The 15,755-nt window shown below is 31.9% G+C and overlaps 1 protein-coding gene across 1 annotated transcript; it reads right to left on the bottom strand.

Annotated features, from left to right (window-relative positions):
- Positions 1–620: 620 nt before the first annotated feature.
- On the bottom strand, positions 621–7,728 carry LOC116110576 (CBL-interacting serine/threonine-protein kinase 24-like). Its single transcript, XM_031396786.1, has 15 exons — positions 7,575–7,728; positions 7,044–7,281; positions 6,446–6,508; positions 6,260–6,331; positions 5,943–6,050; positions 5,753–5,827; positions 5,550–5,603; positions 4,985–5,110; positions 4,249–4,338; positions 3,210–3,332; positions 2,870–2,989; positions 2,185–2,301; positions 1,507–1,563; positions 1,362–1,436; positions 621–1,053 (listed from the first exon to the last, which is right to left on the bottom strand). The coding sequence occupies exons 2-15, from the start codon at positions 7,206–7,208 to the stop codon at positions 970–972; spliced, it is 1,329 nt and encodes a 442-aa protein (XP_031252646.1). The 5' UTR covers positions 7,209–7,281; positions 7,575–7,728; the 3' UTR covers positions 621–969.
- Positions 7,729–15,755: the final 8,027 nt, after the last annotated feature.

Genomic DNA, 15,755 nt, shown 5'->3' with positions numbered 1-15,755 from the left:
ACACTCACTGCAAGTTTTTTTTTCTTCCGATTTTCGATCAATTCACTTACCGAAAATCACCTTTGTTGCCACCATTGCACTCACTCACCCTTCCTCTTCAAAAGCCCCAACATCCCGGCCTTCAATTGTTCACTGATCACCGTCCCAATTTCTAAGGCTTTCGGTGAATAGGAAAGTTGCTAACCCAGCTCAATGAAGGCCTCGGTTGAATTGATTCAACCTGTCGAGCCAGACCGGATTTTAAAACATTGGTATACACCTCTATTTAGCAATAGGGTAAAAATATTTGCTTGGCCCAATACTGTCTGCTGACGCATAATTTACCGCCTATATTCCTATGTTTTGAATAATGCCACTCTCCAGTCTTTACTCAGTTTTCTTCCCCAATCTTTTAATCATAATTATGTAAATGATAAGAATATGTTTATGTTGTTTAAACTTAGACATTTGATTTCACAATTTTTTTTTTATTAGATGGGTTAGAGTAAATTTCGAATATTAGATAAATGCCAAAAAATTATCTATTTATACAAACAGCTTACTTCGGCCTAAATTAATTTGATAGAAGCCATATTGAAACCCAACAACAAAAAATCTCATACCATTTGAGAGAAGACAAGGGAAGATCAAACAAGTGGCAAGTACGTTGCATGACATTTTTCATATTGCTTACTGGTATACATGATAATTACATTGCATTATTTCCCTATTACTCTTAAACTATGTGAGGCATGAGAATGCGATTTTTCACAACAAAAGCCCCTATAATACACAGGTCTCCCAAGAGGACTTGGCCATTTACATACTACAAAGAAACAATATGGTCATATCTGATAAAGGAGATCGTCGACTTTAAAACAAATTCACACATGAAGCACACATAAATATTACAAGGGCGCTCATTTTGAGGAAAGAGAGCTTCCTTGGGCTTGTCTGCTAACAGATTTGCGTCACACCCACACCAAAGGATCAACAAGTCTTTGTTCTAAGCAGACTGGAACCCTCCGGTTTCCAAATGATATTTTCTAGTTTAGAACATAGATTCTTGTAGAACTGCAAAACAGGCACATGAAAGTTGTCATTTACATCAATAGCCTTATCATGATAACTTGAACTTTTTTACTTCAAGAAGATGATTCTTAAACATTAATTTGTATAACATAAGACCATTTATCTGAATGTCACACAAGCAAATCTTAAGTTGTTGATGATCCAATACATACACAAGCAGTTAATGATTCCTATAAAAAAAATGCATATGTTTGATCCATCTAATAATTGTTTTCTGTAACATTGGAAAAAAAAAAAAAAAAAAAAATTTCAAACAACTCACAAAATTATAAGAACTAGTATGCACTAACCTTGTGATATTCAAGAGTATCTCCAGCAGCCTTCCGAACATCAACCATGAAAAGGGATGGTGCAACTTCAAAAACCTAATATTGAAAAACCACTTAGAGGAAGTAATAAAAATGGAACAGCGGAAACCAAAATCTAGGAACTTACCTCCAGGACGACTGCAAATTGTCCAACGTTACCAGCAGATACTCCTTCTAATCTTATCTGTCGGTATTCCAAAAATAAAAAATAATAAGAAAAGAATATGAAGATAATTCAATACATAAAGCATGAGCCCCAATGAAGCAAATAACCTCAGTGACCCCAACGTTAAATATACTGTAGATATAGAAAAAACTAAAAGTTACTTGGACTTTTTTAACTTCCCGTTTCTTCCTTTCCAATTATTTTATTATTTGGCAAAGTTGCAGTGTATATCTTTCGTCATTTGTTGTGCTCATTTTCTGAAACATTTGTTTGAAAATTGACCAATCATTATATGATTCTATTTGTTAACATATTAACATTGAATAGTAAACAGAAGAGTAACAAAATCCTTAGTCCTTACAGAATTTATACCCCAAGTTCTACATTTCAAATGATGTGACACTGACTTAAGACATGTCCACCTTATTTGAAAAAATATTCTACCCTTACATGTTAGTCATATACAAATCCACGTCATAAGGAACACAAAACTAGGAGAAAGAATTTGTAATAGCATCATTCTAAATACAATCTTCAGACGGGAGATTATATCTCAACATTTCAGTGTCAAAGTAAAGACACAAGATACTGATAAAAGAACAATGACATGACATTTTAAGTACATATTACAATCAATACCTTGTAATTACGAGAATGAACCTTGAGACTCAAAGATTCTGCAACAGCTTCAACGTTTGAAATTATAACTTTTGCTGGTTGGCGCGATACAAAACGGGTTTGCCGTTTAACATAATCCTGAGAGGACAAGTGCTTTTAAGATTTTCGTTTTTAATAATCAAACCACCGGATCCAAATACATTCTATAAAAGAAATTAAAGAAAAAATAAAAGCAATATTTGAGGTTCAGCATTGCAACATCAGTATTGCTGGAAATCACCTGCAGCGGTACCATATTAATAGACTGGAAATTACTAGTAGAGCATTAAAATTCTGTTCCAAGAGCAGATCAAAACACTTTTGGCCTATTAGTTCCTGTTACTCTTATTTTCTTTTAACTAATTATCCATTAAATTAACATTCAGAATATATATATTTTAGCCATACATATTTCACAATCTCCTGACCAATACATCTATCTATATGTAGTTCTAAGTTAGATTAACCTGGAGACATTTCATTTGAAGACCTCATTAAGATTCACATGTTTTAGCAACCAGAAACCAGAATTAGGTAAAATAATGCAATAGATCAAATGTCAGAATCACTACCACAACCTATAATAGTAGGCTAAAAAATAGACAAGGACTTAATTTAAGACACATCTAGCAGCAGGAATTCAGGACACAGGACTATATCACTGCACCTGTCGCCGGTCAAACAATGCTGCTAGATTCAACCCCTGGGATAGTGTAATCATCTCAAATGCATTCATTACCAGAGGACCCCCCTCTTTATTTTCTGGCTGCTCAGCCACATAACCTTCCTGCAAAACAGCAAATTTTGCAAGCTTAAGTCAAATTGGAGTTCAAGAATAACAAAGCACCCGCTAAAAGGGTAATCAAACTTACTAAACTCAAGTAACAACCATTAATATCTAATGTTGATGTCATGAACATGCAGAACTGTCATCTTGCACTAGAGAATCTATTCTACTCAAACAAGAAAAACATACAAAAATGAAACAAAATTGAACAACAGCCAACCTCAATGTCGTCAAAAACAGCATGAACATCATCCAAATTCACTTCTTCTTCTTTATTATGTTTGACAGGCAAATAGTTTTTCCGGAACCATGGATCTTTTCTAATCCCTTCAATCTGAATACGCTGCATTATGAAAACAGTCACAGTTAAGGAAACATGCAGACGAAAAAGATTCTAAAGTTCACTCTAGTCACCCTACCCACTAATGCCCATGGCACATGAATAATTTATAATGAAATTAATACATCAATGAATTGATATGATAACTAATATAGAACCTATAAAACCGAAAATAAAGGTTTGAGACCACATAGTTCAAATTCTATAATGATTTAAAAACACTGAACCAAACTAAGACAAAGTATATGAAAGTTTAGTTTTCTTATTTTTCATTCTTACACATTAACTATGTATATGTGATAACACACAGAAAGTACTTGTACTATTAATACCAGATCACCATTCCAACAAGTCCTTGGTTTGTGTCAATTTCTTCAACATACTCTATAATAATAAAATAAACTTACGAAAAGTGAAAACAGCAGTCACAATAGGATGAACAAACAAGAGTCTTCTAGTACATCAACCAGTACACTAAAGATCACCTTCTAAGCCAAATCAATGTGCAAAATTCACATTAACTATGAAGGTTCGACTTTTCCAATGTAATTTGCTTATACATGCTCACTTTTCAAATTAAACAAGTTCATATCTGGCCATATTATCGGAAAGTAAATCATTCTGTTTATCTATTATTATTATTATTTTGACGAAAAGAAAATCATGTTAACAAACTTTATTTATCAGGGCATTTGACTAATTATCTAATTGAAGTGGATCTATTTAAACATCAAGCACCATATCCCTAAGTAGATCAGAGTTGAGCATCGTGGAATTGAGAATTATTGTCAAAGAGAAAGTTACAGCTAATTTTAATTCATATCTATGCAGTACTTGGCACTTGATTTCCTTCCAACAGTAAGGCAAATATCTAAGGTATAGCAATAGCAGTATACACACATTCAAACAAAATACTCACAGTTTTGGGATTTGGATCAAGTATCTTATGGATCAATGACTTTACCCCAGATGAAAACCAATATGGGCAAGAATATTCTGCAGCATTTATCTACACATCAACCGAAAGAACAGTTACAAATTTCCCAATCATAATGAAGCAGTAGAAAAAGATTGTGTGATACTAATTTAATCGAACAAGAAAGGTTCAGTTTGCCTGCAGGGGGAACAAAAGATCAGACAGGAATTTTGCAGTTTATGTCTCTCGACATAATTGTGATAGGAAAAATGCATAATATCAGCGTGTGAATTAGATGCATTTGACACAATCTCTAAAACATAAAAGGTATTTGTTAACATATTCCCTTCAGAGCACATGATAAGGATACAAAAAGACAAAGTTTTATTGTTCCAATGCATGGGAAAAATGTGTCTTCTTGTCATTTTGTAAATAAAGTATATTGTTTCTACAAAATAATTGTTTGTTTGCAGACTTGACATGTCCCTTAGCGCTAATGTTACCAACGCCAACAATAAAATGAGATACAACTTAAAAAAAGGGTGGAATCTAACAAGTTACAACTATGGACACAAAAGAAGTGTTAATCACAGCTAAACAAAACAGGAAGAAGCAACTATGAACACACTTGCCAGACTAGTGAAAAGGGTATCTAAAAGCTGTTCACTCCTTCCCGTGGAGTTATTTAGTAATTGATAGTATTGATAGTTCATTCATATTTGTGAAAGTATCAGCTAACCTTATGGTACAAGGTCGGAAGGTCTGTCTCTTCAAATGGAAGATATCCAGCCATAAGAACAAACAGGATTACCCCACAAGACCACACATCAGCAGCAGCACCATCATAACCTTTGTGGCCGAGGACCTATCAGCAATTATTTAATATAAGAAATTCAAGAAATAATTACACATGTTACTATTTTAAACTCAGAAATAAATTATAAAGAAACTTCTTTCATGTTTAAACTAAATGAAGTAATTGAAAAGTATATGACTCTCAACAACTAAGGAAGCCATAGGATTTTGCAAATTTCTATTGGCATTCTACTATAAACTGGTTCAACAAGATTTATTACTATGAAATAGTAGTCTATTGCTATTTTAAGAAGATCCTGAATGGCTAAATCTCAGCAATAAAAATCTAGAAGTCTAAAATTTAAGATGACAGCATGGATGATGAACACACTGAGCAACATCAAATTAGCAAAATTGTACACAGATACAAGAAGTCCATGGCACAGCAAAGCATGGGAAACAATATCACACTTACTACAAAATATTGAAGTTTTTTATTGAGAGAGTACCTCAGGGGCAACATAATTTGGGGTTCCACAAGTTGTGTGAAGAAGTTCAACTCCCTGTTCATGATAAGCAAAGCATGAGAGAGTGTGAGAGAGAGACACAAATTTCTTGTTAAACAAACACATAAGTGAAGCAAAAGTAAAATAAATAATTAAAAGCAAGACTCTTGGGCATGCAAAGGCAGACAAAATGAAATCATTCTTACTTGTTGGGGCAATGCACTCAATCCAAAGTCAGAAACCTTCAAATTTCCATAGGAATCAAGAAGAAGATTTTCAGGCTATACATTACAAGGAAGAAAGAATTAATAGTCATGAATAAGGACCTAATCATAATGTCAATAAGTCATATTCGCTGAAAAGAATTCAGTGACAAATATCTGCCACTCTGTGCACCTTTAGGTCTCTATGGTACACACCCTTATTGTGACAATGTGCAACTGCATCTATAAGCTGTTGAAAGAATCGCCTACAATCATTTTCAGAAAGTCTTCCTTGGTGAACCTGCACATCCAAGTCCACTATAAAGACAGTTTATTTTTAAAAGGAAAAACTAAAAAGAAAAAAATAATTGAAGTTTTCGAAAGAATATTACACCAGAGATCTCAGCAATCAAACACAAACAAAAAGAGAAAAAACTCTTTGAAGTTCTCCACTCGAGTAAGAAAACAGATCTCAGCACTCTACATGCAACAAGAAATCAATAGACTTACAATTCTATCGAAGAGTTCTCCTCCTGTCACAAACTCAAGTATAATATATATCTTCGTCCGGCTTGCCAAAACCTAGAATTCTTACAAGAATGAGCGGAAAAATAAGAAGCATGTCAACAATGACAAATCTCCACCAAATATGGATCAGTAAATTAATGAGGTAAAACATGAAGTTTTCAAGCATACCTCATGCAACCTAACTATGTTTGGGTGCCTGACGATCTTCATAATGGATATCTCTCTCTTAATCTGAAACCCAACCCCCAAAAAAAAAAAAAAAAAAAAAAGAGTTTAACCCAAATTATTGCTACATAAAAAATGGAAAACAAATCAAACCAAAAGCTATATATTTCTTCCATTATTGAACTTAAAGACTTTGATTGAGCCAATAGTGAACATGAATTAATGGACAAAATAATTGACAATATACAAAACAATATAAATGAATGAATAGACAAATTTTTTTAGTGCTTGTAAAGCTTAAACCTCTCCAGTAAATTTTATTGCTACGGCATACATATCCTGCTACTACTGTACAAATTCCAATTAATATGTAAATTCCATTTCGATATAAATTAACTAGCCTATAAACACAGTTCAGGTGAAAGCCAATGTGGAAGCATAATTTACTGATTTCACAATCAATATACAAGAAATATGAATAAATAAAACTAAAATATATCCAACTCCAGCTTGAACAAAAGCACAAGATGATCAACTGAAACAAACCACGAGAAAGTTAATTGCATGATAATCTAATTAAAGAGCAGGAACAATTGAGTACCTGATCAACCATTCTATGCTTCAGAATAGCACTTTTAGCCAAAACTTTCATGGCTACACTCTCCCCTGTCTCTCTGTTCTGCGCAAACTTAACCTTGGCGAAGGTTCCTTCACCAATTGTTCGTCCAACTTCATATTTCCCCACCTTCCTCGTTCCTTTCCTCATGATTCCACAAACTCACATTTCCCAACAAAATACCCCCAACTTCGCTCAACTTCTTCACTACCTTCACCAGAAACTTAAATTCGACCATAACACAAAAAATCAACAAACTAGATTCAAAATATATTTATCCACCAAAAATACTTGATAAAAAAAAAAAGGTTAACAATTAGGAAATAAAAAAAGACAGCATGTCCACAAATGGTCTGTGTGGTTGCGTAGAACACAGGCGAAATTCTATATAGTTTACATTCCGTCGAATTTCGTCGAATTTCTCATCAACCAAACATGCGAATCGAAGAGAATTTACGCAATAGCATTTTGTTTTTGGAGAATATTGCTGCAATATTCTTAGTTCTTGGTTCTTACCACCAAAGTTGAGGTAATGAAGTTCGGTTAAATTGAACTTTCCGAAACCTGCAGTGAGTTTCGTCAGCTCCGGCCTCTGGTAAGGTATCTGCTTAAAGCGATCGAATTTTTCTTTTTCTTTTTCTTTTTTTTTTTAACTTTTGCAGAAAGTTGTAGTAAAATATAAAGTTTAAAACGGCTTGCTGAGCTGGTGATAGTGTACGGTTATTTTTTTTTGTTTTTTTTTTTTTTAATAAGAAAGAGAGTTTAATAGATTCTAGAATGTAGTTTGATTAGTTTGATATATTCTGAAATCATCAAAGTTTTATCTGTTTGATTTTGTTGTCTTTGTGAGGACAAAACTTAGATTTAGCGAAGATAACGTGATAATCAGAATAAATAATGATGTGTTATTGACGTATTAAGTTGGGTTTTTTACGCTGTTATGTATTTCTTGTGCCAGTTGTTTCGCCGGATATCATCATATGCTATAATTAAAATTCAAAACCGTAATAATACCTCTTGCTAAACTATCAAACATAATTGACTTAACCAATTCAAGTTATAAAATAATTTCCCCTGAATCCCGAGGTAATACGCTATATCCATGCACTCCGAATTGTTTTAGAACTTTCTTTGGACTCTTGATGTTTGTCAAACATAATAAACCCCTGATGGATTTGGGCTAAAAATAAAATTGGGTCCAGCCCCAAGAAGGAATCCATTAGGGTGAGTTAAGAGGAGGAGGAGCTCCAAAATACGTAAATAACGCCCAAAATATACAAGGACTGTAGGTAAAGATTGCATATGGATAGTAGATGGTGTTGTTACGCAAAAACGCAACAACCAGTGGTACCGATTTGACCTTCGGTTGGATTAGGTAAGATGTGTGCGTGGTTAAGAATAATAAGTTTGGAATGAGTAAGGAAACTTGGTAATGAAATGATAAGAGACGGTTTTTAAAGTGGTTTAGTAAGTGTAAATCAGCCTATGTCCACAGTTATATTATTGCTTTGTTTTTGCTTTTATATACAAGGTGATTACAAGGAGGAAACACATAATAGTGAGCTAAATCTCTTTCTAAGTGGTTTTTTTTGCTGGTATGAATGATCGATCCCCCAAAATGGATGTGGATCCTCCCTTTTATACACACTATCTGACAGTGGATGTTGGATTACACACATAATCCTTCGTAATCTAGATCTGAGTCAGCTCCACCCATGCTTAAGTCTGAATAACCCATGCTTAATACTGATGAACTTGTTGGAGAAGTCATCTGCTGTGGGAACGACACGTGGGATGAGCCTGATCGTCAGATCTCAGTATGGTGTATAGATAAGTGACACAAATCTGGGCATTGATTGCCAAGAAAAAAACACAAATTGAAGTGATATTAATAAATATGTTTACCACGGTCAACATGTCACCGGCTATTTCTAAAATAAGAGGGGTTTCTAGAATATAATATAGGATAAATGTCTTAAATTAGTTTTTTGTTAAAAAATAATAATTAAGTTATAATGTTAAATTAATTGAGTATTTTGATATGACAAACAAGTCCAGCTGTTGAGAAGGAAAGGTGCAGCCGTAACTTAAGCATGATATTCAATGAACTGACTTGTTGATCAATATAAAAACACAAACGGAAGAAAAATCCGACTCTGAAAAATAAACCTTGACTTTTTTAACCATATGAATATTGAAATGCATGATCATCAATATAAACATAATACGATAATAATAATAATTTTAAACAAGTTATGGGTCCTACAAAACCATCAACTAATTATAATTGGAGGATTTTACTAAATTGATTTGATAGGATTGTGATTGAGATCGAGATCGAGATTGAAATTGTGTGGAAAATGTATCTTGAGGCATTCATTCACTTAAATCATAATCTCTTTACAAACTTCATCTCCACCTTTTTTTTTTTTTGGTGGTCCATCTCATAATACATCTTTCGCCATCTTAATTATTATTGGTCAAAATATTTCTCCGCAAATACTTTAATTATGACATTAAATTTGTAAGTTGGGTTGGGTGGCTCTCTACTTGATCTTTTGGTTTTCTCTTAATTTTAATGATTAGTTCTTCTGAATTTGGAGTTTATTTATGAAAAAATGTTACGTTTACAATCTATAGGAATCAAGAAGAAGATTTTCAGGCTAGACATTACAAGGAAGAGATAATTAATAGTAATGAATAAGGACCGAATCATAATGTCAATAATTCATATTTGCTGAAAAGAAGTCAGTGACAAATATCTGCCACTCTGTGCACCTTTAGGTCTCTATGGTACACACCCTTATTGTGACAATGTGCAACTGCATCTATAAGCTGTTGAAAGTATCGCCTACAATCATTTTCAGAAAGTCTTCCTTGGTGAACCTGCACATCCAAGTCCACTAAAAACGGTTCATTTTTAAAAGGAAAAACTAAAAAGAAAAAAATAATTGAAGTTTTCGAAAGAATATTACACCACAAATTGAAGTAATATTAATAAATATGCTTACCACTGTCAACATCTCATCCGATATTTCTAAAACGAGTAAACGACATATTCCCACCCAAGGTTTGATGAAATCTCAAGGTGGTATCCCAAGTTCTATTTATTCCAGATTCCCACCCTTAAAGAAACAGAAAATGGTTAGATATAACGGCTCAAGGGTAAATTGTTATTTCACAGAGGAGGCGCACATTAGCATATCGTCACCCCTAACAAAGCTCTGGCGCATGTTAGCCAACATCACCGCCAACGTTTTTTTGCCCTTTTTCGGTGATTCTTTCACCTAAAATCACCATTATCACCACCATTCGAATCCTCATCCTCCCCACTACAAAACCTTACCCTTCACAACCCCTCATCACTCGCCGATCGCCAGCCACAACAACCGCCACATGCGACTGGTTTTTGTTGGTCTTCATCAGCGAATGGCCACTAAACAGTTGCTGGGGACATAAGGGTTTTGTAGATTTGGAGACGCTGGTTGTAGTGGTGATGTCCAATTGGATTTTTGTCGTAGGAATCGACTAGAATCCAGCGAAGAACGACGAAAACCTAAGCCTGACGGCGTCAGTGATTGGAGGGCCCAATGAGTCAGGAACCAGAGGGGTTTTGGACGACGAATGATGGGGAAGGTGATGGAGGTGACTAGGGGGTTCGCTGCCATCGAAAACAGCCCAGATCCGGTGAAAACCGAGATGGTGCGTAGTCACTGAGAGTGTAATTGAAGTAATTTTAAATAAGATGGTTAATTTTATAATTTTAGTAATTTAGAGGTTAAAACATAATTTATTAATTTAGGGTTAAGGCCATTATGGTAATTACACTCTCACAACCCTAAAAATTATTAACAGTATTATTTTAAAGGTGAGAATCTAGAATAAATAGAACTTAGGATACTAACTTGAGATTTTGCCAAACCTTGGGTGGGAATATGTCGTTTACTCTTCTAAAACAAGAGGGGTTTGTATAGTATAATATTGGATACAACTCTTAAATTAGTTTTGTTAAAAAATAATAGTCATTGTACATTTGAAATTAAGTTATAATGTTATATTAATTGAGTACTTTGATATGACAAACAAGTCTAGCGGTTGAGAAGGCAAGGCGCAGCCGTAACTTAAGCATGATATTCAATGAACTGACTTCTTGATAAAAACACAAACGGAAGAAAAATCCAACTTCAAAATGATTAACTTTACTTTTTTAACTACGTATGAATACTAGACATGGGTGCAGGCGGTACATTAATTCAATGTTTTTTAAATAGGTTATAAACAAATTTATTTTAACAAAATAAACTAATCAGATTAAGATATAATAATTATTAAATTATACAAAATTTAAAGTAAATATAAATTTTATATATATACACAAACTTGTGTTAAGATACAATTAATAATTGTATTTGTATAATTATTAATATTATTATTAAATCATTTATCCAACTTGAGAAGATCAACTGAATATTATATCATCTAATTATATTTTTTAGGATCATCACCTTATACAATTGATATTATTTTTGCAGACATGTATTTGATATTTGATGTCAGTATTTTGTAGTGAATCGTGTATAATATTTAAGATCACCTGAATATTATCAAGATCAACTATTTAAACTTAAAATTTATACTGACATTCTATAATTTATGTAATTTATATTCATTTTTAAGTTGCGTTGCGCTGATATGTTTATTATATATATTTTTTTACATTATTATTGGTTTTTTTTGTCTTTTAAATATATATTTTATATATTGAAGTTTATTTTATATTAAATTGATAATTGAAAAATCAATAAATAAAATATCCACAAATTGAATTCAAAGTCTATATATCATCATGGTTCTTCTCAAATATGTCACTATTTGAAATCTGCAACCAAACTTTAAAACTTTGTCAAGAAAAGCAAAAAAATTTGCAGGATAACCCACTGGGTATTATTGATAAGTCTATAAATCAATCAAAGAAAGAAAAGCTTTGTTGAAAAATGTGAACTTTTAAGCAAGATATTTGCCAAGCCAAAGGAAAAAACTAATTTTGATTGTTGAGAAGAAAAAATGAATTATTTTTATTATTATTATTTTTAGAAATTAAAAAAAAATTAAGAATGTTGAGAAGAGAACTCACATAGAAAGCAATAATAACTCCAACAGCATAATTTGTGGCAACTTAATTGAAGCATTGAAGAAGCCATAAAGATAAAGGTCTTGTGACACAAATCTGCAACTTAATTGAAGCATTGAAGAAGCCACAAAGATAAAGGTCTTGTGACACAAATCTATTTGCTACAATTAGAATTGACCATCACCTATAGCAAAAAGAGCATTTGATGATAGCATCCTAAAGAAAGACGATAATTATAAAACTCCACCTATAGCAAAAAGAGCATTTGATGATAGCATCCTAAAGAAAGATGATAATTATAAAACTCACAATACCCACAAATCAAAAAACAAAATCAATCCAAAAATCAACAAAAAGAGATAAAACAAATACAATTAAAACTACATATCAATATTTGTTTTCCTTTGTCATCATTAAAATTGAATTTGTTTTATGTGTGTGATGATAAAATGAATGGTTCGGTAGCAGGTCTATAGTTATCTTAATTCAATGTATAATATATCAAATTAAAGCCCTATCTTTCTAGTTTCCAAAGATTCAAACCGCTCATCAATTGGATTTTTATTGAGTAAGTTAAAGCTAATTTACTACTGATTGTTCAGTGGAAATCGAAAAACAAGAGAAATCAAAATGTATATGATAATAAAAGGAATGACTTGATAGTGGGGCTATAGTTATCCAAATTAAGTGTATAATATATCAAATTAAAGTCTTGTCTGTCTAGTTTCTAAAGATTCAAACCTCTCATAAATTGGATTTTTATTGAGCAAGTTATGGTCAATTTACTACTAAATAGTCAATGGAAATTAAATGTGTATGATGATAAAATGAATGGTTTGGCAGTGGGGCTATAGTTGGATTTCAAATTAAAGTTCTATCTGCCTAGTTTTTAAAGATTCAAACATCTCATCAATTGGATTGTTATTGAGAAAGTTATGGTCAATTTACTACTGACTGTTCAGTGTAACCAAAATGTGTATGATGATAAAAGGAATGGTTCGATAGTGGGGCTATAGTTGTCCAAATTAAGCGTATAAAGTATCAAATTAAGGCTATATCTGTCTTATTTCTCAAGATTCAAACCTCTTATCAATTAGAGTTTTATTAAGCAAGTTGTGCTCAATTTACTACTGATTATTCAATGGAAACTTAAATGTGTGTGATAATAAAATGAATAGTTTACTAAAGTTACATGGTTCAACATCAAATATCAATTGACATTTGTTAAATAAATGAAATTAGTTATATTCAACAACAATCCTTTTCATAATTTATGTATGTAATATAAAAAGATATCAACAAAAAGAGATAGAACAGTTACAATTAAAATTACATATCAATATTTGTTTTCCTTTAAGGATAATAATAATGGTTCGGCATATTATAAATGGTTTACTCAAGCTACATGGTTCGACAACACACATCAGATGATATTTTTGATACAAATAAAATTTGTTATATTCAGCAACAACTTGTTTTCAATATATGCATGTAACATAAAAAAATATCAACAAAAAGAGATAGAATAAACACAAATAAATCTGCATATCAATTATTTGTTTTCCTTTATTATCACTAAAATTAAATTGATTTTATGTGTGTGATGATAAAATGAATGGTTCGACCATAGGTCTATAGTTATTCAAATTCATTGTATAATATATCAAATTAAATACCTATTTATTTAGTTTCTAAATATTCAAACCGCTTATCAATTGGAGTTTTATTGAGCAAGTTATGGTTAATTTACTACTGACTATTCAGTGGAAACCGAAATGTGTGATGATAAAAGGAATGGTTCAGCAGCGGAGCTACAATTATCTAAATTAAGCGTATAATAAACCAAATTAAAGCTTTGTGTGTATAGTTTCTAAATATTCAAACCTATTATCAATTGGATTTTATTGAGCAAGTTATAGTCAATTTACTACTGACTATTCCATGGAAATCGAAATGTGTGTGATGATAAAAGGAATGGTTCAGCAGTGGGGCTACAATTATCCAAATTAAGCATAAAATATATCAAATTAAATCAATATCTATCTAGTTTTCAAAGATTCAAACCGCTCATCAATTGGATTTTTATTGAGCAAGTTATGGCTAATTTACTACTGATTGTTCAGTGGAAATTGAGAAACAGAGGAAACTAAAATGTGTGTGATGATAAAAGAAATGGTTTGGCAGAGGGGCTACAGTTATCCAAATTAAGCGATAATATACCAATTTAATGTCTTGTATGTCTGGTTTCTAAATATTTAAACTTCTCATCAATTGCATTTTTATTGAGCAAGTTATGGTCTATTTACTACTGACTGTTCAGTGGAAGTCAGAATGTATATGATGATGAAAGAAATGGTTTGGAAGTGGGGCGACGACTATCCAAATTAAGCAAAATATATTAAATTAAACAAATATTTGTCTAGTTTCTAAAGATTCAATCCTCTCATCAATTGGATCTTTATTGAGAAAGTTATAGTCAATTTACTACTGACTGTTAAGTGAAAACCGAAATGTGTGTGAGAATAAAAAGAATTATTTGATAGTGGCACTATAGTTATCCAAATTAAGCGTATAATATATCAAATTAAATTCTTATCTGTCTAGTTTCTAAAGATTCAAACCTCTCATCAATTTGAGTTTTATTGAGTAAGTTATGGTCAATTTACTACTGATTGTTCAGTAGAAACCTAACCTCTCATTAATTGGAGTTTTATTGAGTAAGTTATGGTCAATTTACTACTGATTGTTCAGTAGAAACCTAAATGTGTATGATGATAAAATGAATAGTTTACTAAAGCTACATGGTTTAGCATCAAACATCAGTTGATATTTGTTAAATAAATGAAATTAATTATATTTAACAACAACCTCTTTTCATAATATATGTATGTAACATAAAAAGATATCAACAAAAAGAGATAGAACAATTACAATTAAACTACATATCAATATTTGTTTTCCTTTAACGATAATAATAATGGTTCGGCAAATTATAAATGGTTTACTAAAACTACATGGTTCGGTAACACACATTAGATGATATTTGTGATACAAATAAAATTTGTTATATTCAACAACAACCTGTTTTCGATATATGTATGTGACATAAAAAAAATCAACAAAAAGAGATAGAACAAATACAATTAAATCTGCATGTCAATATTTGTTTTTCTTTGTCATCATTAAAATTGAATTGGTTTTATGTGTGTAATGATAAAATGAGTGGTTCGGCCACAGGTCTATAACTATTCAGATTTATCGTATAATAAATCAAATTAAAGCTCTATCTTTCTAGTTTCCAAAGATTCAAATAGCTCATCAATTGGATTTTTTATTGAGTAAGTTATTACTAATTTACTACTGATTGTTCAGTGGAAATCAAGAAATAGGGGAACCGAAATATGTGTGATGATAAAAGGAATGGTTTGGATGTGGGTCTACATTTATCCAAAATAAGTGTATAATATATCAAATTAAATACCTATATGTCTAATTTCTAAATATTCAAACCTCTCATCAATTGGAGTTTTATTGAGCGAGTTATGGTCAATTTACTACTGGCAGTT

This window comes from Pistacia vera, unplaced genomic scaffold (assembly GCF_008641045.1).
Source record: "Pistacia vera cultivar Batoury unplaced genomic scaffold, PisVer_v2 Contig607, whole genome shotgun sequence".
Taxonomy (NCBI): Eukaryota; Viridiplantae; Streptophyta; class Magnoliopsida; order Sapindales; family Anacardiaceae; genus Pistacia; species Pistacia vera.
This window is presented reverse-complemented; position numbering and strand designations above follow the sequence as displayed.

What these genes read in the sequence shown, in the direction of transcription:
- LOC116110576 (XM_031396786.1), bottom strand. Translation starts at nt 7,208, where the DNA reads ATGAGGAAAGGAACGAGGAAGGTGGGGAAATATGAAGTTGGACGAACA. An exon ending in CAAATTATGTTGCCCCTGAG is followed by an intron (nt 5,111 to 5,549) that starts GTACTCTCTCAA and finishes AATTGCTGATAG; the next exon opens with GTCCTCGGCCACAAAGGTTA. An exon ending in TTCCGACCTTGTACCATAAG is followed by an intron (nt 4,339 to 4,984) that starts GTTAGCTGATAC and finishes GTTGATGTGTAG; the next exon opens with ATAAATGCTGCAGAATATTC.